Raw genomic sequence first — 27,169 nt, forward strand, 5'->3', positions numbered from 1 at the left:
GCTTGAACCACTACCCGTACCTTGCGTGGTTTCTTGTTTCTTGTTGGATTGTTGATGATTACCTTCCCACTTTCTTTTGTTTTTCGATGTCTTGACATCGGTGTTCTTATCCAGAATAATCTGGTCCATCAACTCGTTTGCCATGGTGATGGCTTCGTGAATAGTCTTGGGTTTCGATGCTGTAACATTTGCCTTGACATTTTTAGGCAAACCATCTTTGTACAGTTCTATCTTCCGTTCTTCGGTTGGTACCAATTCGGGACATAGCAAAGCTAATTCCATGAATCACTGATTGTAGTTGTTGAGTTCAGTACCAACAACTTTTAGGCTTCGTAATTCAACTTCCAACTTTCTAACCTCGTTCCTTGGACAATACTCGTTGATTATCATTGTTTTGAATTCTTCCCATGGAGTATCATAAGCTACATCTCCTCCTACGGCCTTCACATAGTTTTTCCACCACGTGAGTGCACTATCTTATAGGGTGCACGATGCATACTTGGTCATGTCCTTCTCAATACAACCACTGATTTTAAACACAGACTCAATCTTTTCGATCCACCGGGTTAAACCGACCGGTCCTTCTGTTCCACTGAATGATGAGGGCTTGCAACCTTGAAAAGTTTTGTAGGTGCATCCCACACGAGGATTTGGGTTAACTGCAGCACCTCTTGCAGCCTCGACCCATAACATTCTGTCGTTCACTCGCTGATTGATGAGTTCCTCGATTTCTTGTTCCGTCATTCGGTTGAATCGCGCCATAATCTTCAATAAGAATGAAAAAAATAATTATTCACATGGAATATTATAGATGTAGTGTGTATTTAGAGTACATCGTAGCTTATTAATAATATGAACCAGTTATTATTATAAAAGCCTTTTCTTCTTATTAGCGTTTTATAATTATATCTAGGGTAGTACCTACCCGTTAAAGTTCATACTTAATAGCTTAGTACGAAAATCAATTACTACCACCCAAATAATACTCAACCATGGAAAATTATTGCATTTCACACTTCACTATTTTACATATGCTTATCTTACATCAAACATTAAGCAAACCACACTAGTAATATTATACAAAACGTTATATGATCTCATGGTTTAAAACAACAGCGCATCATTTAACCCAAAACGTTTGTGCTCAAAGAAATCGCTTAAAGCTTATCCTGGCTGTCTCCCTGCGTTTTGGCTGAGGGGCCGAAGAACTGGATGTCGGGATAGAACTAATAGGAATAGCGGGAATAGGGGTGGAAGCGTCTGGTGGAGTTGGTGCCACAACATCCTCACTAAACTCGGGATTTGGATTTTTCAATTCAGTAGCCTTTCGTTTCTTTCCTCGTTCGAACTTGTCTTTCGTAATTTCCTGTATTTCTTCCTCCTCAGGATCACTTTCCGGTTCCTCTTCAATTGATTCATCCGGAAATTGTGAGTCTTCCCCAAAGGTGTCGTTTTCATCATCGGATAGGTTAATGACTGGAACACTATCTGAGGATTCTGTTTCGGAGTCGCCGAATGTGATAACAAGTTCTAAGCCAGACATCCATCACATAACAACTAGCACGTTAGTACCACATATTATTTACATATTAATTTTTAACCAACAAGGATAAGCAATAGTTTTCGAAATCAAACATGATCAAAGTCCAGACTCACTAATGCATCCTAACAAACTCGATAAGACACACTAATGCAAATTTTCTGGTTCTCTAAGATCAACGCTCTGATACCACCTGAAGCGTCCCGTTCATATCGAATATAAACATCACGTACTCATTGGTGTCATTGCGAGATATTGACCTCTATATGTGACATTTTTCAAAATCTGCATACGTTTTTATAATACAAACCATAACCTTTATTATAATCAAAGGTTCAAACAGCATAATAATGATTATCGTTTAGCGATAATCTTAGTTTTACAAACTTTACATTTGATAATAACAATACGATTTCCAACATATTTCACATTACAAATCTTCCGATATGCAGTTTTATTTTTGACACAAATATGCATACTCCAAATCCTGCTTAAATCCGGCATAATGCAGCAGAAGCTTTTAATTATCACCTGAGAATAAACATGCTTAAAACGTCAACATAAAGTTGGTGAGATATAGGTTTAATGCTAGCAGCGTTATAAATATAGACCACAAGATTTAATATACATAAACGTTTTAATAAAAATATTCTAAGTGGTTGAGCACTTGATAACCATACTTAACATTTAATCAACGTCGCATATTCCCTTTATTATGAAATCTCACTACACCGTACCAAGTGTAGTCACCGAAACGAAGTATTGTGCAACCGTTGAATACTGGTCGTCCAGTCCGGTTGGGGTTGTCAGGCCCGATAGATCTATCAACAGGATTCGCGTTTACAATACCGCATGTAAATAGTAGTTACTAAGTTACAGGGAAGTATGCCAGGGGTACAACTCAACGTAGAATATATATTTTTAATCACTTGTGTCCATAACGTAAATCATAAAATGCATTTATTCTCATCCCGAAATATTTAGAGTTTAAAAGTGGGACTATATACTCACTTTTGCCTTGAAGATATTTAACACGACTTGGTCTCCGATAGATATCACGAACCTAACCATATATATAATATATTAACATATTTTCTTTTCAAATAATCGTTACATATATATTTATAATACTTTTAATATCTATTAGTCCGTAGTTAGCAGTCCGATGTTAGTGGTCCACAATTAGTTGCTCAATAAAATAAATAAAGACCCCATTGTATTCGTATTGATCAGAATTAATCTCGACCCATGGTACCATGTTGTCAAATGACGTTTTGCGTACATAAAGTACCGTGTTGTCAAATGACGTGTTGCGTACAATCATGAGGTCTTATAATTAATCTTCTCGTGTTGTTTACGGGTGGTCCTGAAATATATAAAATCAAATCATAAGTAAATATATATAAAATATCATATTAATTAGCAAAGATATGATTAGTTTAATTTTACTCCAATTAATTTCGTAGCTAAACTAGCTTCGGATACCCAATTTTGTTTTAGCCGTAGTTTCTTCAATATAACTCCGTTTTTGTTGGTTCAACTTGCCACTTCCTTGGATCGAGTCATTATTTATGAATATGAACTGTAAATACGTTAGTTTGCATTCAAAATCACAGGTTATAGGTCAAACTTTGGTGAATCTTATGAAAGTGATCATTTACGTCATAAAAACAACATCTAGATGATCATTTTTATAAAAATACTTACACTTTGAGTTATACCATGATATTTTTATATATTAACATATTCATAAGAAATATCATTTTTCCAGAATATAAACTTCAAATTCAAAGTTTAAGATGGTTTTTAATTATCCAACCCAAAACAGCCCCCGGTTGCACTCCGATGACGTAGATTAAGTTTTAAGGTGTTCTTTGTAAAAACAAGTTGTATCTTGTTAAGTTAGCATATCCTTATGATATATTACAAGTTTTGAAGTATTTTAAAAGTTAAGTTAGAAGGATCTATTTAGCTTGCGAACAAGTTTGAAATCATTCAAACTATGTTCTTGTTGTTAAAATTTATATCACAAAATAAGATAGCTATATGAATATGAATTGAATAAGATTATGAACAAGGTTACTACCTCAAGTTACTTGAACAAAGTTACTGCAAAAGATAAGAAATAATCTTGGAATCAAAGAGCGGTGGAGTTAGATCAAAAGGTTGGAAGTAAACTTGTATACTTGGAAGGATTATTGAAGTGTTCTTGAAAGGAATTTCTTATGATGATTAAGGCTTGTTTTTGAAGCTATATCTTCATGGTTACTTGATGAATTGATGTGGGTTTCTTATAAGTAGGTGAGTTAGAGAGTAATTGGAAGTGAGAATGGTGAACTAGAAATGAAATGGGGAGAGCCCTTAAAAAACGTGAATGGGGAGACAAGGACAAGATTTTTAGTTTGTTATTTTGTAATAATATCCATGCTAGCTTACAAATCCTAGTTACCTCATATCTAGGGCAGTAATATGGCTGATTAGGATGTTGATTTGATATGTATATACCACTAGTAAATACGTATAGAAGCTGGGTATGATACGGGTACATATATCCAAGATATACGTATAGAAATCTTGAGGAAACGGAACGAGAATTAAAATATAGCTATCTTTTGTGAATATACTTATATTATTTTATGTATATAAGCCCTTTAAAAGTGATTAAATACATATTTATACGATACTTGTATAAGCATTATAGGTTATAAGTATATATATCAAAGAACGTTACGTATAGTTATCGTTTTGAAAACTTAAGTTAGTAGTTTCAAAGTATACTTATAACTCATTGTTATTAGTACACAATGAGATGTTAAACCATCCTTAGATCATGTTAAATATATATAAATACATATATATACACAAACGTATAATTATCATATGTTATATAGTTCGTGATATCATCAGTCAAATTGGATGGTCAAACGTTGTGTAAAACTCTTTTCAAAAACATAAGTCTCAACAATTTATATTGCTTATCATGTTGTTAAGGTTTAATTTATGTAAATATTAATCTTATAAGTATAGAATGATCGGAAAAATCTGGGTCATTACATATTGGTAACTATTGTCACTGTTTTCCTCCCACTTTCTCCTGACTTGTTTCGTGTTGCCCTCTTCGGCCGCCTGTTCATTAATCCTTCCCTCACTCTGATTTATGATTTTGTGAGCCATTCAACTTGCCTTTTGTATGGAGGCAGGCTCGTGTGAACTCACATCTTCTTGAATCCTTTCTGGTAACCCTTTTACAAATGCGTCAATCTTCTCCTCTTCATCTTCGAACGCTCTTGGACACAATAGGCTCAACTCTGTGAATCATCGTTCATACGTGGTGATGTCGAATCCTTGCATTCGTAATCCTCTAAGCTCTACCTTAAGCTTATTGACCTCGTTTCTGGGACGATAGTGCTCGTTCATCAAGTGCTTGAATGCTGACCACGGTAGTGCGTAAGCAGCATCTTCTCCCACCTGTTCGAGATAGGTGTTCCACCATGTTAACGCAGTTCCTGTGAAGGTATGCGTAGCGTACTTTACTTTGTCTTCTTCAGTACATTTACTTATGGCAAACACCGATTCAACCTTTTCGGTCCACCGTTTCAATCCGATTGGACCCTCGGTTCCATCGAATTCCAAAGGTTTGCAGGCAGTGAATTCTTTGTAGGAGCATCCTACACGAGTTCTTGTGAAATTTGTTCCACTGGTAGAACCAGAGTTATTGTTGTTATTTTGCATTGTGGCTTGCACCGCAGCTATGTTCGCAGCAAGGAAAACACGGAAGTCTTCCTCGCTCATGTTCAAGTTCTGACGAGTAGTCGGTGCCATTTCCTTCAAAAATAGCCAAAAGAATTAAGTTAATCATATAGAATATTAAGAGTAGTCAATAGTATTTCGTAGCATAATATGAACTTATTTATAAAAGCTTTTTCTTCATATTAGCGTCTTATAGTTTTAATTCGGGTAGTACCTACCCGTTAAGTTCATACTTAGTAGCTAATATACAATTCAACTACTACAATTCTATATAAAAAACTGATTACAATAATATTTCACATTCAAACTTATATACAATATTTTGCAAACTTACAATACCGCTATTTTACATATAGCATGAAATATAGCACATAAAAACTTTGATACAAAGCAGTTGCAAAGACAATTCTAGTTAATACTCAAGTCGTTCAACAAAGGCAATAAAGACACGTAATTCATACGTCCAGAAACAAGTCATGCATTCTGGTTTTAATAAGACTACTTCACATCCTTGGTCTTGTGGAACATAACCGTTGTGGCCATTGACAAGACAACATGTTGTAACGTTGTCAAAGGGACGAGGGTTTCGTAATGCCCAACAGCCCCGTAACAATCTAAAAACCTTGTTTCTTACCCCAACTACTGAATACGTCACTTGTGGGAACGTTTTATATAAAAGTTGAAATCCGATGTTCTTTTTCTCACTTTGGTGAGAAGCGAACATCACTAACCCGTAAGCATAACATGCTTCTTTATGTTGCATGTTAGTAGCTCTTTCTAAAGTTCGAATTCCTATGTTGGGATATGTTGAGTCAAAATAGGTTTTTTACCCATAGCGTAAAATTGCATTTGGGTTTCTCGCATTTAACGCTTTAAAGAAAACACGGCGTAACTTACGGTATCCCCAATGTGATATACCCCATCTTTCAAATGAAATCCTTTTATAAACTAAGGCATGCCTGGAACGTTCTTCAAATGTTCTACAAACTAATTTTGCCGTAAATAATTGTGCCGACGAATTCTGACCGACTTTAGACAAGATTTCATCAATCATGTCCCCGGGTAGGTCTTTTAAAATTTTTGGTTGTCTATCCTTAACGTCCATTGTGTTTTTATACTATAAAACAGACGAGAATTAGATTCGTAAAAGATAATAATACAAGCAATTTTCACATATAACAAGAAAAGTACAAGCACACTTATTTTACATATTTTACACCTCATGACTACAACTCTTTATTCCGACTCACTAGTTTCTTCCTGTTCGGACCTGTTTCGTTTTGCTAATTTTCTAGGGATATATGATGTTCCTCTAATACCAGCCGTTGTTTTCATAAATGGTTTAGAAAAACCTGGTGGCTTAGAGGTTCCCGGGTTATTGTTACAACTTAAGAAATACGGGTGTTGACGATATATATAAAGTTCATCGGGGTTGGAATTAGGTTTCTCTATTTTGATGCCCTTTCCCTTATTATTTTCTTTTGCTTTTTCAAATTGGGTCGAGGTAATTTCTATAACATCATCGGAATCCTCATCGGGATCCGATTCATTGGAAAATTGGTAATCTTCCCAATATTTTGCTTTCTCGGCGGAAACACCATTGACCATTATTAATTTTGGTCCATTAGTTGAGGGTTTTCTTTTATTTTTCTATTTTTCAGTGGTTCCTAAAATTTCCTCCTCTGGAACCTCTTCTTCCGGTTCCTCTTCTTTCGGTTCCTCCTCTTCCGGTTCCTCCTCTTTCGGTTCCTCCTCTTCCGGTTCCTCTTCGGATATTTGTGAATCTTTCCAAAATATATTCGACTCTTCGTTATTATTAGGTGAGTCGATGAGATTTGTACTAGAGGTAGACATCTATCACACATTATCAAACACGTTAAGAGATTAATATATCACATAATATTTATATGTTAAATATATATAGTTTTCAACATAAAGTGTTAAGCAATCGTTTTTAAAGAAAAATATACGGTCGAAGTCCAGACTCACTAATGCATCCTACATACTCGATAAGATACACTAATGTAAATTTCTGGTTCTCTAAGATCAACGCTCGGATACCAACTGAAATGTCCCGTTCATATCGATTTATAAACGATCCATATTAATTGATTTCGTTGCGAGGTTTTGACCTCTATATGAGATGTTTTTCAAAGACTGCATTCGATTTTAAAACAAACCATAACCTTTATTTTATCGATAAAGGTTTAAAAATATTACGATGATTATCAAATAATGATAATCTAAAATATAGCGTTTTCACACGATTATTACATAATGGTTTACAATAATATTACACATCAATTTAAGTCTTCGAATGCAGTTTTTAAACAATATTATACAAGTATGCTGACTCCAACTCTTGTCCATAAATTAGCATGCAACAGCGGAAGCTCTTAATAATCACCTGAGAATAAACATGCTTTAAACATCAACAAAAATGTTGGTGAGTTATAGGTTTAACCTATATATTTATCAGATCGTAATAATAGACCACAAGATTTCATATTTCCATTTCTCATAAACAACATGTAATCTGCATAAAAATCATTCATATGATGAACACCTGGTAACCGACCTTAACAGGATGCATATAGAATATCCCCATCATTCTGGGACTCTCATCGGACATGATAAATCGAAGTACTAAAGCATCCGTAACTCGGATGAGGCTTGTTGGGCCAAATAGATCTATCTTTAGGATTCGCGTCAATTGGTGGCAATTATAATAAACACCAATTCTTAGGCTACCAAACTAAAAAGGGGCATATTTGGTTCGATAATTCAACATAGAATGTAATTTTGATCACTTGTGTCTATTTTGTAAAACATTTATAAAACTGCATGTATTCTCATCCCAAAAATAATAGATTTTAAAAGTGAAACTATAACTCACTTTCACAGATTTTTCCTTTGTTGGAAATAAGACTTGGCCACTGGTCGATTCACGAACCTATAACAAATATGTACATATATATCAAAGTATGATTTAAATATATTCAAAACATTTTTTATTACGTTTTTATGATTTAAGTTTGTTAAGTTAGCAGTCCTCGTTTGTAACCTACAACTAGTTGTCCACAGTTAGATGTGCTGAAATAAATCAATATATATTATCTCGAATCAATTCACGACCCAGTGTATACAAGTCTTAGGCTAGATCACAACTCAAAGTATATATAATATTTTGGAATCAACATCAACCCTGTATAGCTAACTCAAACATTACTGCATATAGAGTGTCTTTGGTTGTTCCGAAATATATATATAGATGGGTCGATATGATATGTAAAAACATTGCATACGTGTCTATGGTATCTCAAGATTACATAATATGTATAATACAATATAAATTAGTTAGGATATTTTTAGTTTAGATTTGTTACAAAATTTTCGTAGCAAAAACTAGCAAATTTATCCAATTTTGTTTTACCCGTCATTTCTTCGTTTCAAATCCGTTTTGAGTGATTCAAGTTGCTATGGTTTCATAATGAACTGAAATTTATGAAACTAAATAGAAAAAGTATAAGTTTATAGTCGAAAATACAGGTTACAAGTCATTTTTTAAAGAGGTAGTCATTTCCGTCGAAAGAACGACATCTTGATGACCATTTTGAAAAACATACTTCCACTTTGTGTTTAACCATGATTTTTGGATATAGTATCATGTTCATATGTAATATCATTTTTCCAGAAAACAAACTTTCAATTCAAAGATTAAGATAGTTTTTATTTTTCTAACCCAAAACAGCCCCCGGTTTCACTACGACGGCGTATGTCCGGTTTTACGGTGTTCTTCGTGTTTTCAGGTTTTAAATCATTAAGTTAGCATATCATATAGATATAGAACATGTGTTTATTTGATTTTAAAAGTCAAGTTAGAAGGATTAACTTTGTTTGCGAACAAGTTTAGAATTAACTAAACTATGTTCTAGTGATTACAAGTTTAAATCTTCGAATAAGATAGCTTTATATGTATGAATCGAATGATGTTATGAACATCATTACTACCTAAAGTTTTGTGGATAAACCTATTGGAAAAGAGAAAAATAGATCTAGCTTCAAAGGATCCTTGGATGGCTTGAAAGTTCTTGAAGTAGAATCATGACACGAAAACAAGTTCAAGTAAGATTTTCACTCGAAATAAGATTGTTATAGTTATAGAAATTGAATCAAAGTTTGAGTATGAGTATTACCTTGAATTAGAAAGATATCTTACTATAAATAAGAAAGATTTCTTGAGATTGGATGATCACTTGAAATGGATTTGCAAGATTGGAAGTAAGCTAGCAAGTTTGAAAGATTTCTTGAAGTGTTCTTGAATGGTTGTTTTTATGATGATTAAAGCTTGTAATTGAAGCTAAAAGATAGTGAAAATTGTGACAACCCGGAAATTTCTGACCAAAATTAAACTTTATCTTTAAATGATTTAATGTTTTCGACACGATAAACAAAGTCTGTAATGTTGAGTCTCAAAGTTTTGGAACTATATTCATGTAATCAATTATTCTTTGACTATTCTCGAAGATTCACGAACAATATATATATATATATATATATATATATATATATATATATATATATATATATATATATATATATATATATATATATATATATATATATATATATATATATATATATATATATATATATATATGATTTCAAATTATTTAGTAAACGATAGTAACATTCGATTATTGATATTTAGATAAGTTAACTAAAACGTTTAAGATGAACCAGTAAAACACTATTTCAAAATGAAAATGTATATATGTATATGTATATACTACGAGACGATGATTTATAGAAGTAAATGACCAAAACACTCGAAAGTTTAAGATATACTTTTGAGTGGTATAGTTTAGGGATAATTTAAGGCTATATTTTGACAAAGGTACGTGATACGAAACGTAAAATGCAAGTTTTCTAAGTGTACGAAAGGACATTCGAAAAACCGGAACCGGGACATAAGTCGAGTGACGACGTACGACTTATCGGAACAAAAATTTCAAGTCAACTATGCATGTGAATTTAATATAATATATAATTAATTATATAAATTAAATATATTATATTTATAATTAAATAATATGTCGACAAACTAGAAGTTAAACGTTCCTGAGCTGGATTAATAGGCCATGCGATCGCATGGCCAATGCTCATCAAACCCATGCGATCGCATGGGGGAGCTGGTGACAAAATGTGCTATAAAAGCACTCGATCTGGTTCCAGTTTTATCAATCTATATCTCTCGATATCTCTCTCTATGTATATATTTATATATTATTATTATTATTATTATTATTATTATTATTATTATTATTATTATTATTATTATTATTAAGATTAATATTATTATTAATCTTATCATTATTAGTAGTATTAGTATTATTATTATTTATACATAAAATACTAAGGCGAGGTCATGAGCGTGTCACTTTCAAAACTAGTTTTCAAATGGGATAGAGCTAAAGAAACTATGGGTTATAGCTATGGAGGTTATGGGTAATATTCATGGGTACTGTTCGCAAGTCAAACCTAGTGTTTATCATCTCTGTTGCGTCTACATACTTTCCTGCAATATTGAATCACAATATTGATACGTGAGCATTCATATCTTATCTTTTATAAATTAATAGTGCATCCCTGACTAGTGCTCGAGTATATATGTTTATGCATGCTTGTATGCTAAATTTTGTCGTTAAATAGTTTATGATGAATCACGAATTAAATACATATATTACTGATAAAAGGTATATGATATGCATGTTTTTGGAAAGCTGGCGAAAAATCAATAACTTTTCATTTAGAAATCGCGTAATTTCGATGAACGAATCAAAAGATATGGTCAACTGAATTATGATTGACGTTAATTGGAATTGCTTTTGAATCTGCAATTAATATTTAAATAACTTGTTTGTAAGATTGATAAATTGGATTTTTAAATATTACCAACCGAGTAAATGAATCCTTATATAAGGTACGTCTCGTTTTGTTGAACTATTGTCAAAATTGACCTTTTGAAATGACTGTTGATAACTTTTGTATGTCGATCTCGAGCATTAGGATTGTGATACACTATGACCTGACCTAGCTTGATAGACATTTATTGACCAACATATGTTCTCTAGGTTGAGATTTACGGTTATTTGGTATTCCAAGTTTCAGTCACATTTCGTTGAACGACTTTATGTGCTGCTAATGTGAGTTTCATTTGCTCCCTTTTTAATTGCTTTTGCAATCTATATTTTTGGGCTGAGAATACATGCACTTTATTTTAAACGCAATGGATACAAGTACATACTAAATTCTACACTGAGTTTGAACCGAAAATCCCTTAGCTTTGGTAACTAGTAACTGCCAGTTATAAGAACTGATGGGCGCGAGTAGTAGTATATGGATCCATAGGGCTTGACATCCCCGTCTGTTCCAGGTATAGAAACCCTAGCCTGAACTATAAAATAGACGTATGCTATTTGAGTTTAGTACACGTTGGTTTGCGTGTATTGCACATGTTAGTTGCATGTATGTTAAAACAGGGGTATTTATTATGTAGACGTTAAAGCTTAGTTACCAGGGTGCTCAATCTTGTAGAATATTTTGATAAACGTTTCTGGATGAAACAACTGAAATCTTGTGATCCACCTTTATGTACAGATTATGCAAAACATTAAAACTATGAACTCACCAACCTTTGTGTTGACACTTGTTAGCATGTTTATTCTCAGGTTCCCTAGAAGTCTTCCGCTGTTTGCTTATATGTTAGACAAGCTATGTGCATGGAGTCTTACATGGCATATTTTACAAGGAAACGTTGCATTCACCAAATCATCACCATGTATCTTATTTTGATTACATTGTCAACGGAAGTACTATTGTAAACTATTATTTACGGTGATTGTCTATATGTAGAAATCATCAGATGTCGAAAACCTTTGATTTAAATATTTATTTATGGTGTGCCTTTTCAAAAGAATGCAATGTTTACAAAACGTATCATATAGAGGTCAAATACCTCGCAATGAAATCGATGAATGACGTGTTCGTCCATATGGATTTGGAGGGATCATCACAAAAATGCTTGGAGATGATCAAGTATGATGTTAGGAGTATTTTGAGAGAGAATTTGGAGTGTAAGTATGAGAAAATGGAATGAAAAAATGGGGTGAAATCATAAAAACGGGATTACTTGTTATAAAGAAAAAAAAAAGATCCTTAAGTTTGTTTTTAGCTCATTAGTCATACAAGTTGTTAAATAATAGTTCCACATGTTTTTGAGTCTAAGATGGCTGCTAAGAATGAATGATTAAAGGTGTATATACCAATAGTAAATACATCTAGAAGCTGTGTATTGTACGAGTACGAATACAGGTGACGAGTAGAATTGTTGATGAAAATGAATGAGAATGTGATTGTGAGCATTTTTGCTAAGTAGAAGTACTTTGATATGTGTCTTGAAGTCTTTTAAAAGTGTGCTAATACATATTAATACACTACATGTATATACATTTTAACTGAGTTGTTAAGTCACCGTTAGTCGTTACATGTAAGTGTTGTTTTGAAACCTTTAAGTTAACGATCTTGTTAAATGTAAATAATCCAATGTTATAATACTTAAATAAGATGTTAAATTGTTATGTTATCATAATAACATGGTGTATAAATATATCTTAACATCATATATATATATATATATATATATATATATATATATATATATATATATATATATATATATATATATATATATATATATATATATATATATATATATATATATGTTAAAATACTATTACAACGATAATCGTTACATATATGTCTCGTTTCGAAATCCTTAAGTTAGTAGTCTTGTTTTTACATATGTAGTTCATTGTTAACACACTTAATGATTTACTTAATTATCATTTTATCATGTTAAATATAGTGTAACAATATCTTAATATGATAAATATGTATTTAGTAAGACGTTGTTATAACGATAATCGATATATATCATTTTCGAGTTTCTTAAATCAATAATCTCATTTGTTTGTATATAACTCATTGTTAACATATTTATGGAGATACTTACTTATCATAATCTCATGTTAACCATATATATATATATATATATATATATATATATATATATATATATATATATATATATATATATCCATTTATATAACATCATGTAGTGTTTACAAGTTTTTAACGTTCGTGAATCGCCGGTCAACTTGGGTGGTCAATTGTCTATATGAAACTCATTTCAAATAATCAAGTCTTAACAAGTTTGATTGCTTATCATGTTGGAAATATTTAATCATGTAAATATCAATCTCATTTAATATATATAAACATGAAAAAGTTCGGGTCACTACAATGTATAGGATGTTGGGTATCTTTTGCAGGAATTAAATGAAGTAAAGAGTCCAAAGATTTGAGTTCAAAACTGATTCAAACGGCTATACAACGGATACATGTTTTGGACTGTACCGCGTACGGTCGACCCACGGTCGACCGTGTGCTGAGCCGCAGCAACGACTAGTTTATTTTCTCTCTCCCTATAACTAGCAAGACTTGGAGAGCTTTGAAGATTTGACCCTCTTGCATGCTTCAACTCAATATTCATCAGAGAATCACATGATCATAATTCATATATATTTTTGTAATTAGCAAGAGAAGTTCTATGATCTCATAGATTGTAGAAGGGTTGTAAACTTACTATCAAATTACTATCTTTGTGAGTTTACTTAGTATTGTATTATCCTTTGGATTGTCTTAGGATTTTCATCACTAGAAAGGGTGAGTCTTGTACTTTATAACTAAAAAGCTAGCTTAGTTATCTTCTTCTTTAAAGAGAACTAGGAAGTTGATTAATTTCATTGGGGATTGATACTTGTCCAAGATGTAGACAAGTTTATCTAAGTTAGAGGTAATCTTTCGACGAAATAGAAGGATTAGGTTTGTTGTCTACAAAGGAGTACAAGGCTTGTAAATCGGATCTTCACCGGGTTCGGAGAAAAAGGCTTAGTGAAGCAAAACTCCCGATTAATGAATCGGGGAGTGGATTAGTTAACATCCACCTGAACTACTATAAATCTTTGTGTTTATGTTCTTTACTTTACATTCCGCATTACTTCAAACATAAACACTTCACACATTGAGTTTGAGTTGATTAAGTTGATCAAAGATTGTTCAAATTTTGTTGATCATCGAAAAAACTTTAAAATCTATTAAGTAACTTCCCCCCCCCCCCCCCCCCCCCCCCCCCCCCCCCCAAGTTACTTACATATATAAATTACTAACTATTAATCTCGTATGTATTTGAATTTAATAAAATAGTAAAAGAAAATGGAAAGTATTTAAATAAAATAAAACAAAAAAGAGTTAAACAAAATATATGCAATGACGTTCCCCTTATTGATATGAACGATGACTACGACGACAAAGTGTGTGTTGTGCTAATTTTTCTGCTTGGCATTTTACAGAACAAGATTTTGATAAGAACTGTAATGTAGTGCTCAATTTTGAAGCTTTTGTGATTGAGCATTATAATATAACGAGCCAGCGCTTCGCAGCGGAAGGCCAGAACCGACACTAAGGGAATTCATAATATAAAAAAACAATGTGTATGAATAATAGCCCGAGATATTTAGGTTTTTTGAAAAGCGTCCATTTTGCGTATAGGTAGTTGCGTTGTGTTCGTAAAATAATTTCGAGTTGAACCGTGGTTTCGGAAAAATTAACGCGCGGCGAGCGAGAAGACGTGGTCCGTTGAAGATTTGAGTGAGTTTTTTTTTAATGTTTTTTTTATTTAGAAATATGTAAGTTTCAGTTTAGCCCTTGAAATTTGAGGTGTTTGATATTTGTTAGTAAAGGGTGCTAGTGAGTACGACGATTTAAGTAGAACGTACAATTTCTCTAAGCATGAAAGTGGGCTACTATTCATCAATAGTAACCCACTTTTGCTCAATTGTAATAGTAATAGTAATAATAATACAATGCAGACAGAAAGAAAGAAAAAGAAAGAAAGAAAGAAAGAAAAACTGATTCTTTAACTTTTTCCATTTCTTTGGTACAATAAACTGAACATATCACAGAAGATACTTGAAAATATAAGATAACTTTCACAAATGCTGAGATAAAATGAAGATTTGAAGTGTATTCCATATAAATATACTTTAACAGTAATTTTTTTGATGTATTCTTTTATCATGAACATGTTGTTGTACCCGTATTCACTGCTGTTTATCGAGTAGAATATGAGAGGATTCCCCGCCATTGCTGGTCCTGGAGGGCCCCACCTTTGCAGGGGTGGAACGTTCCGATTGGGAGAACTGAATCAAGATTTGCATTAAAACGGTGACAATAGATAGACAAACAGATGTGATTGTTAAACCCTTCCATGAAGATAAAAGATTAGACCATTGGAAGAACTTGAAGGTCCCAAAAATAAGCAACCATGCCCATAAAGTAACTACCTGTTAATATATGCAAACATGCGTAAACCATTAACATATTGGTGAATAAGTGGAATACAGTAGTAACAGACCCAGTGGCGGATCTAAGAATCATAGTTACGGGTGTCGATAATTGTCACTCAAAAAAATTTACACTGTCCACTAGTATCACTAGTCAAAACGGTTTAGTCTGACACGTCATTTTTCACCAAGATTTTTATATTATTATGAATGGCTAGTGTGTCATATATGATTAGTGATATTATAGAATTTTTTTAAAATCTATCCGTTTAGTAAAATGAGTTAGAAGTTATACACGTTAAAATTGTAATTTTGACTGTATTAGACCCATTTGACCCATTCCGTTATGTTAAGTTTGGACTTATAATATAACATATAGCCTGAATGGCTGAATTGAACCATTGATAAGTAACTAAACTGAAATTGCAACTTTTTATGCATTTCCTTACCACTAGTGACTTAATGGGCCGTCCGATGTCATGGACTTCGGAATCAGGAAAGACATCTGCTTCTTTATGCTTGTCCAATAAATCATCCTAGAAAACAGTAATAATTATAAGATTAATGTAACGCATGTACTTCTATAATTAGATTTAATAATAATCAGATGAAGTTGGTTGTCTTCTGAGAATGACAGGGGGCCTCTTGTGAACACAGGGGGCCTCTTGTGAATACATTATCAGTTTTATTTCAACAGACATATATAAAGCTCTTAGAAATTTGTATTTCTGACTGATTAAGCAAATTTGAATTTCTTACTGTTTAAGCAAAATTCAAAAACTGTTTAAGTAATTATTACAGATAAATTCGTGTAGAGTGTGTGAGTTTGGCTTAAAAAAAATGAAGAGTTTCTTCTATCCCTATATTAATATGAATCTTTTTTTTTTTTTTTTTTTTTAAAGGCATTAATATGAATCTATTCTTCTGTATTTCAAACAGACCGAATGAAAATGACAAAAAAAAAAAAAAAAAAGTTACAAATAAGGAGGTCTGCACCTTGGCAACAAATAAATCTTTGCACCATTTAGCAACAGCTTCATCTGTCTCTGGCAAATCTTTCATCAAATGCCGTTTCATTCTCACATGAACCTACAAGAAAACAAACTCCTCTTTATTAATCATAAATTGCCTAAATTCTATATGCTTTTGGTCGTTGAGTAACGAAATAGCCAAGATATAGATGAAAACAGAACTTGATAGATTAAAAAATCATTGAATCAAAGATGTTAAAATCAGATTTAAATCTTTTAAACTTGATGTATTTTAGTACCAATGATTACTAGAGAACATAATGGGCTTTAATCAGTTGACTTTTATAATGTTGACCCTGGACTTGAAAGTCAAAACTGCTTACCACGGAAGACTGCCCCTTAAAGAGCCTTAACATTGTTGGCGGAGGAGAATTTTTTGGAATAGCAACCGTCATATCGTAAATGGCTGGAATAAATGATCGTGTCTGACTTACTGATGTAACAAAACCCTGAAATTAAAAAAAAAAAAAAAAAAAAAAAATCAACTAAACATATATAGAGTAACAATTTATATATTGATTACCAATCTATAAACAAATTTACTCAACACAACAATGTGTACATATTAATTTACATTTTTTTTTTTATCTTCAACTATGATCAGGAACAAGGAAAAGAATATAAAAGAGAGTCAAAGTTTGACCTTTGTTCGTGGAATGAGCACATTTCGAGGAACAGGTAACCCATGTGATGATGCATATTCTTGAGCTGCTAAAAGCTTTGCTGGAGTAAAACGGGTCCCTTCAACAAAAAGACCCAACCAAAACGGTTGAGGATATTCCTTCAACTGTTGAAGACCAACCTGAAAACACACAGTGGCAATTTTGACTCGTTTAGTTAGAATTATGTGTTAGAGAAGAGCAGGTTGTGGCAATTCTGACCCGTTTACTTATGAATGGTCTATTCAGGTTATGTCTATTTCCAGAAAGGTTGAATATCATCCAATGTGTAATTCTGATGTAGCAAACCACTCAAATCATATACCAAAACTGGATTATCAATTTATTTACAAATTTATATTCTTGAGAAAGAGTTTCAGGTGTAAGTTTTGAGCCATAAATATTACTCACTTGACCTGACACTGTTTGATTTACTACCTAATCCATTAATTTTGTTACCCTAGAGAAACTGTAAGAAAAAGAGGTGAGGAATATGGAACAGTACCTTTATAGTACTTTCATCTTTCGCAAAATTTCTCTCAAGGAAAAGATACTCTGAAAACCACATTGACCAACCTATGACCTGCATTTATTAAATAACAAAATCTTTTATAGTTATGCAATATAAGAATATGAAAAAAAATAACAGAAGTCTTTCTGAATAAAATAAAATAACAGAAGTCAATACAAGTCTAGGAATATGAAAAAAATTTTAAGACCATAACAAAGATCGTAAATAAAAATTAAATCCAAACTATGAGTTTTATATTCAATATTAGGACGGGGGCTCTGTAGTAGCAATAGAGAAAGTATATTACCACAATTTTTTTAAAAATCCAAGTGTGTAACATCAGTTCTAAACTATTAATTTCCGATTATCAACATGTCTTGTATTGTAACATAATAATTTTCAAATACTTACAGGGAGAAACTTTGACGATTTTTTCATGATTGCTAATGCGCTGCCAAGGCATCCTGCTCGCTGTCACATTATTATCCAGGTATGATTAGTTATGAATGCAATATCTGATTAAAAAGGTTCTATCCTAAATGCAATGAGTTAATTTACTAAATACACATAGGCCGTATTATGTTTCAGAAGTGACATACAGAAGGCATAAATAATGAATAACGGGATATATCAAATAATCACCTCTGCAAACACCCATCCAATAAGCCAATCAATATCACTTTTGTGATTAGCTATAAGAAGAGCATGCTCCTTACCTGTATAATCAGTAATCAAATATGTATATAAGATACATATGATTTGATTACCAAAGAACACAGACAATTATTAGTATGTCTGTCTTACCCATATGTTCTAATGTCTCCGAGTCTGTGTACAATTTTACCTGCAGCATCTCATATTAGAATTAGAAAACTAATGCAAAACATATTAAAAGAAAGAGCAGATAAAATGGGAATTATTGAAAGATGAACAAATAAGGGAAAACCAAGAAGATTAAAGTTATTAACAACCATGGATTTTATTTTATAATTTTATTCTTTTGCAATAAAGTAATAAACCTGATTACATGAGTAATCAAATGAATACCATCAAATTGATAACACTGACCATTAAAATCAAATGCCACTTACAAAAAATAAATAAAAGGGAGACCTTTGGCTGGTTCTAAATGAACAGATTAGGTATGCAACAATCTTTACATTCCTTGAAAAATATGATTACACTAATTGTTCATATGAGTAAATTGTGCATATGCAAGATTCATCATCTTTATTGGCAATTATATTGCACTCGAGTAACAGAAAACACTCTTTAAAATAGTAGGCAACCGATTTTCCATTAAAACATAAAATGCATGATGAATGGATGTATACAAAAGACGAATCCATCCAGATAATTGATAATATTCTTCTAGCTCATGTAATCAAGCAAGCGATTTCCCATACACACACGAAATCGAATCATACACAATAATAACTAATCGTAAATATGAATCCTATCTACCTAAAGTTGGTTGAAGATCAAATTATGGAATTACAAATGATTATGACAAATTATATATCATAAAGCCCTAATTAACACTAAGTTCATCAACTTTACTAAATTAACAAACACAAACACAAATTTAAATATGTAATATATGAAGTTATTATTAAAGGGGGATGATTCTCACACACACTTTTTTGATCCTAACACACCTATTTTAACCTTTTACTCTTCTAATAATACTCAATTAGTGTGTGAGGATCAAAAAAGTGTGTATGAGAATCATCCCCCATTATTAAATAATAAATAATAAAAATAAAACCTTACTAGTAAATCACCTTAACTCCAGCCCACCAATCAACTATCCAAACAAGTTCAATCCATAAAAGTTCTGCAACTATTCTGTTTATCCTTCTGTATACATTCTTCGAAAACGGCCGTACTATCACATAAAATATTGCCTGTATATCCACACACAACATAACAACAATTTTAAATTAATAATTAATAATTACATAATTCTTCAACATTACATACTAATTCACCTCACATAACATACAATTATCAGTAATCAAACGTTATCACGATCGAAGTAACATAGTACAGTTCTGCATTTTATAATTCTGAAACGATAGGTGCGGATATATGTAGAGATGTATAGATATGATTGAGTAGAGAATGATGATATATGTAAGAGACCTGAATGAGATTGACGATTAGACCGGAGACGAAGAAAAGAAGACCGAGAGGGACGATAACAGCTGCAGCTGGAATCGCCATTGATGAAGGTGCACCGTAAGAGAAAGTGGTGTGCGATGTATGTGATTAAAAAGTTTATATAATTTCGGAGATTTTTATGCGAGGGACGGAGAGAATGGTGATGAGGATGAGGGAAATAAGCTTGAATTCGAATAAACGTTAAACACACATACACACTTGTGATCAGATTTCACATATTTAAACACACTCATTGCATGCTCACCGTGACATCATCATCATCATCATCATCATCATCATCATCATCATCATCATCATCATCATCATCATCATTATTATTATTATTATTATTATTATTATTATTTAATTTAATATAATTAAATTATAATTATAAAAAAAAATACCGATTAATTCTCGATTATTCATTTTTAAGAGCAGTTTGTTCCGATTTTCCAAAATCAGTTTAATTAATCAGTCAATGTTGATCGATAGTTCAAAATCGAATTTGATAATCAAAGTCAAAAGTGGTCAACATTTTAACATGATTTTAAGCTAAAATTTTAGAGTTTTGAATAGAAATAATTTAGAAAATTATGTTCAAGTTTATGTTTATGTTTTTTTCCCTATATTTAATCATATAATTTTTGAAATTTAATAATTAAAGTATAAAATACAATCCGAGTATCCGACCAATCTTCAATTAATCCCCGAATTGCCAATACTCCTTCTAAATTCCTTACTGATTAATCACCGAATAGCAAATTTTGTAACCTTCATTATAATTATTTAGTGTATGATTATAATTTATAATAATAATAATAATAATAATAATAATAATAATAATAATAATAATAATAATAATAATAATAATAATAATAATAATAATAATAATAATAATAATAATAATAATAAGGATTTATTTAATGATAGCCCTAAGACTCCTTATAACCCAGCGTTAGATTTGGAGCGTCAGTGTAGCTGGTCTTTTTTGACGGAGCCTGACTCCTGTTAACTCGACGTTAGTTTTTTACAGAGGTAGGTGAAAGGACCCGTTCATATACATTATAAATAATTCACAATAGTTGATTTCATCGCGAGGTATTTGACCTCTATATGATACATTTTACATACATTGCATTCGTTTCTAAAAGACAAACTTTCTTTACAACGAAAGTTGACGACATGCATACCATTTCATAATACATCCAACTATAATTGACTTAATAATAATCTTGATGAATTTCAACGACTCGAATGCAACGTCTTTCAAAATATGCCATGAATGACTCCAAGTAATATCTCTAAAATGAGCAAATGCACAGCGAAAGATTTCTTTAACACCTGAGAATAAACATGCTTTAAAGTGTCAACCAAAAGGTTGGTGAGTTCATTAGTTTATCATAATCATTCATTTCCATTATTTTAATAGACCACAAGAATTTCATTTCCAGTTGTCATAAATATACGTCCCATGCATAGAGACAAAAATCATTCATATGGTGAACACCTGGTAACCGACATTAACAAGATGCATATAAGAATATCCCCTATCATTCCGGGAAATCCTTCGGACATGATAAAAACGAATTCGAAGTACTAAAGCATCCGGTACTTTGGATGGGGTTCGTTAGGCCCAATAGATCTATCTTTAGGATTCGCGTCAATTAGTAGATCGGTTTACTAATTCTTAGGTTACCAAGCAAAATGGGCATATTCGGCTTCGATCATTCACCCATATAATGTAGTTTCAATTACTTGTGTCTATTTCGTAAAACATTTATAAAAATTGCGCATGTATTCTCAGCCCAAAAATATAAAGGGTAAAAAGGCAAATTAAACTCACTATACTGTATTTCGTAGTAAAAATACATATAACGTCATTGAACAAGTGCAAGGTTGGCCTCGGATTCACGAACCTAAATTAATTATATATATTTATGTGTTGGTCAATATTTGTCTAACAAACTAGGTCAAGTCATAGTGTATCACAATCCTAAGGCTCGAAAATAATATGTAAAGGTCAACAAAAGTCAATTTGACTCAAAATAATTTCCAAAATCTATACATGATTAACATATAGTTTAAATATCGTCGTTTTATATTTTTAAATATTTTTAAAAGATTTATTAGAGTAAATAATATAATTCATTTATTAATAAATAAAATTTTATATTAAAATTTATATAATAAAATATACTTTTATATATATTAATTAATAAAATTTATAGAGTTCATTTAATATCATAAAGATAATATGATAGGTATTATTAAAGTAATTTTATTACACGTAGTAAAATATGTTTGTATCACATATTTATTTGATAAAATAATATCTATAATAATAGTAAGTAAAAGTTATATTATTTTGTAATAATATTTATTATTATTCTATTAATAAAAATATCAATATTTATAATTACTAAAAATGACATTATGATAAAATGATAATTCTAATTATGATAACTTTAATATTTACGATACTTTTAATATTAACTTTAAAATAATAATTCTATTTAAAATGATAATAATAATGATATTTTATAATAACAATGACATTTCTATTAAAATGATAATTTTTATTAAAATGATAGTTTTTAATACTAGCGATACTTTTAATAATAATAGTAATGATAAAAATAATAAGAACGATAATTTTATCTAAATCAATATCTTATAATATTTTAATTTCATCATGATACTCATACTCATTATTTCCTAATCGTTTCGTTTAATAGCTTTTAATCGTCTTTTATATCGTGTTCATAATAAAGATAATAATAGTAATCAAAATAATTAGGTGTTACTAATATTAGTTTTAATTACAATAATACTAATAATGATAATTACTATGATATTATTAACGATAATACTAATAACTATTTTAATGATAATAATTAATAATAATAATAAGAATAACAATAACAATAACCATTTTTAAATAATGATATATATATATATATATATTAATAATGATAATAATAATAATAATAATAATAATAATAATAATAATAATAATAATAATAATAATAATAATAATAATAATAATAATAATAATTAGATAATAATAATAATAATAATAATAATACTAATTATAACTTTAACGATAATAACGGTAGTAATTATAATAAAAATAACAATTTTTAATGATAATTCATTTTATTGATAATGATAATAGTAATAATAATATAAAACTAGAACGACGATAATAATAATCATTTTTAATAATAATACAAAAATTCAATTGACTATAACTTCAAATCCGTTCATCGAAACCATTCGATATCTAAATGAAAAGTTCTTAATTTTTCGCTAGCTTTCCAACGACATGCATATCTTATACCTCATCTCAACCGCATACGTAACTAATTCATGATTCAACATATCCTATCTAATGGCAATATCAAAAGTACAAGCATGCATAATCCTATATTCTCGAGCACTAGTCAGGGATACACTATTAATATATAAAAATTAAATTATGAGTACTCACGTATCAATATTGAGATTCAATATTGCAGGAAAAGTACGTAGACGCATCGGAGATGATAAACACTAGTTTGACTTACGAGCAATACTCCCGAACCATACACATAACCTCCATAGCTAAAACCCATAATTTACTTAGCTCTATCCCGCTCGAAAAACAATTTCGAAATCACTCAGACAGCACTCCGTCGTAATATTTTATGTATACTAATAATATCTTGAAATAATACGGAGTATATATATATATATATATATATATATATATATATATATATATATATATATATATATATATATATATATATATATATATATATATATATATATATATATATATATATATATATATATATATATATATATATGTGTGTGTGTGTGTGTGTGTGTGTGTGTGTGTGTGTGTGTAAATCGATTGTGAGAGTTTAGAGAAAATATTTTCAAGTTTCTATGAAATAATGAAACCTATTGAATTCTATTTATAATAGATTTTTGAATTATTAAAGTGAATTATTAAAGTATGAATTATTAAAGTGAATTATTAAAGTATGAATTATTAAAGTGAATTATTAAAGTATGAATTATTAAAGTGAATTATTAAAGTTAAAGTAAAGTAAAAATAAAGTAAAGGTAAAGTTTAAGTATAGTAAAAGTATAAAACTATGTACGTATAATACGCGTATAAATATATATAATATTAATTTAAATCGTTATATATACTTAATAAAATAAAATATAAATATCGTTATCTTTATCATACTGGTTAAGTAATGAGTTGTCAAAAGTGATTCTAGATATTTATAAAAGTTATATACGTTTTAATAATAAAGTTCTGTTTAAACTGAAAACGTTTTTGTACGTTTGAAACTAAATCAAATAAATATGATAATTTTGTTTTCCAAAACTAAATATATTTAAGAATTATTTTGTTTAAAGGTTAAAATAATGAAAATCGTTATATCATAAAACGTTTTAGAAAAGTAGAATCATATATATTCATAATAGGTTTCAAGTTTTTAAATTACAGTCTGTTGGTGAAGCATGGGATAAAGTCCAAAGGTTAAACAAACGTATAAAATCATCTTAATGAAAAATGTCGAGTTACTTAACTTGTCGATATCCAACATCTAAGTTATTTACACTCCACGTTCTTACTTATAAATCACTTTACCATTTTCCGGATGTTGTCAAAAAGAATAGATTTCTTAAATCACAGTGGACCTTATAACATAAACCCGTAATCATATCACAATGTATCTGATAAATCAGTCATTTGATATTATCTTCTAATTTCGTTGATAACTATTAGAATATATTTGAAACAAATACGTTTATATAAAGTATTATACGCCTAATACTTTGTTAATGTTTTCAAGTTATAATATATACACATATACATATATAATCATGTTCGTTCAATTTAATGGTTCGTGAATCGTTGGAACTTGGTCGAGGTTTAAATGAATGTATGGACACAGTTTAGAATTCTTGAGATTCAACTTAACAAACTTTGCTTATCGTGTCAGAATAATATAAAGATAAAGTTTAAATTTGGTTGGAAATTTCCGGGTTGTCACAGTAGGCGGTAGTCGGCATTCAGACGAATTCTACTTTTGAGTGTGAGATTTGTCTCGCCGAACCATAGATTTAGACACATTTTATATTTATTATTTAATTTATTTTTTCACACCAACTTTCAATTTGATTTTTATCACATCACCTACAAAAAACTAACACAAAAATTTGACCTTTTTAATTAATGAATATCAAATACAGTCACAGTCAAAAAGTCATTTTCGTTAAAAAGGTGCACAATTTTTCTTTGACGTCATAGCAAGATTAATAGCAGTCTAAGGGCTATACTTAATAAAATAATATAAACAACATGGATACTACATGGAAGTAAGTTAACTAATCATTTCTTATGTTTATTTATAATGTACAATCAAATGATGCATGTTCTAAATTGTTAAGCATAGTTCTAAGAGTTATGTTTAGAAAAGTTCAATAATAATAATAATAATAATAATAATAATAATAATAATAATAATAATAATAATAATAATAATAATTATAATTATAATAATAATAATAATAATAATAATAATAATAATAATAATAATAATAATAATAATAATAATAATAATAATAATAATAATATTTTATTTATAATTATAAATTATAAAAATTAAAATTTGAAATATTAAATAATGATATTTTTATAAATTTAATTTTATATATAGGTTGATATTTACCATGTTGAATATTACTTTGTATGAATTTTTAATACAATATAATCAATTGATGTTGCAACTCACAAAAAGAATTCATATCGTGAAACGCTGAAAATTAAACATCGGTTTTATAAATATTTTTTTTATATTTCTCTTTTTCTACAATAAAACTAATTTTTATCGTGATCAATATTGATGCTTATCATTTATCAGAGCTCAGATTGTGGTAGATCGAGCATAGTTTGTGTAAAATACATTAATTTCTTTGGGTTCTCTATCTTCACCCTATATATATTATTAATTAATAATTAATTATAATAGACCCAACATCTAACTTTTTATCATATCCTTAATTTTGTTTGTTTATTTGATCGTTTGTTTGCTAATGTTTAACTACATTATGTTTTTACTATATGCTTTTTAATTAGTAAAGCAAGCAAGATACATATATGCAATATAATGGACAGAGATGTATCCGGACATATCCAAAATAGGCAACCGCTTAGGCTTCAAAAATTTAGAAGAACCTAAAATTTTGAATATTCTAGAATATTCAATTAAATTATATAAAGAAACTGTTAGAGAACAAAATATTTGAGAATAAAACAATTTGATAAGTATGTCTTGAAAACTTCTTTCGTATTAATCAATTTAAGTATTATCTTTTTGTATGTAATATTTTTTTTTTTTTTTTGAAAAGCCAAACTTTTATTAAAGAAAAAGAATAACAAAGGAGGGTCCGAAGACCAATATAGAAACTCATACAAAAGGCCTATGCTAAGAACAACACGAAGAAAATCGTATAATGATTTGTGACTAAATTTAAAGTGTATAAGAGGTCTATTTTTTTCGTTTTTTGTCCGGGGCCTTCAAATTGTTAAGACGACCCTAACAATGGACATGTCAAAAATTATTCTAAGGTTAGTCACAAATCATTATACGATTTTAAAGTTATTATACTTAAATGTTCAAATATTATTATGTTTATTAAAAATTCAAAATCTTATTAAATTGTTTTAGTGAAGCTCGATTGAAGTTGTTCTAGTAAAGCTTGATGTGATATCTTAATTTCATCGTGATTGCTAGCTTCTTCGTATTCTTTTAGTAATATTTATATTTGTTATTGATATTTATATTTATATTTTAATATGAATGAATATGAATATATGATTAAAAAAATATATACAAAGATTATAGTGAAAGTCCTTTAGGTTGTTCTCTTTGTACAGACTTGAGTTGAAGGTTGGCATACCACTTTTACCTAACTTCTTTATATCGTTTTATAAAGATGTCAAAGACTTATAGTAGACTGCTGTTGTTTTAGATAAGAAA

At 30.0% G+C, this 27,169-nt stretch overlaps 1 protein-coding gene across 1 annotated transcript; it reads right to left on the minus strand.

Annotated features, from left to right (window-relative positions):
* Nucleotides 1–15,513: 15,513 nt before the first annotated feature.
* Nucleotides 15,514–20,273, minus strand: LOC139898682 (1-acyl-sn-glycerol-3-phosphate acyltransferase 2-like). The gene is made up of 11 exons (XM_071881438.1): nucleotides 20,103–20,273; nucleotides 19,742–19,864; nucleotides 18,762–18,801; nucleotides 18,600–18,673; nucleotides 18,369–18,428; nucleotides 17,952–18,029; nucleotides 17,431–17,589; nucleotides 17,111–17,236; nucleotides 16,753–16,845; nucleotides 16,206–16,292; nucleotides 15,514–15,756 (listed from the first exon to the last, which is right to left on the minus strand). The coding sequence occupies exons 1-11, from the start codon at nucleotides 20,181–20,183 to the stop codon at nucleotides 15,514–15,516; spliced, it is 1,164 nt and encodes a 387-aa protein (XP_071737539.1). The 5' UTR covers nucleotides 20,184–20,273.
* Nucleotides 20,274–27,169: the final 6,896 nt, after the last annotated feature.

The sequence above is a fragment of the Rutidosis leptorrhynchoides genome, chromosome 3, assembly GCF_046630445.1.
Source record: "Rutidosis leptorrhynchoides isolate AG116_Rl617_1_P2 chromosome 3, CSIRO_AGI_Rlap_v1, whole genome shotgun sequence".
Classification (NCBI taxonomy): domain Eukaryota; kingdom Viridiplantae; phylum Streptophyta; class Magnoliopsida; order Asterales; family Asteraceae; genus Rutidosis; species Rutidosis leptorrhynchoides.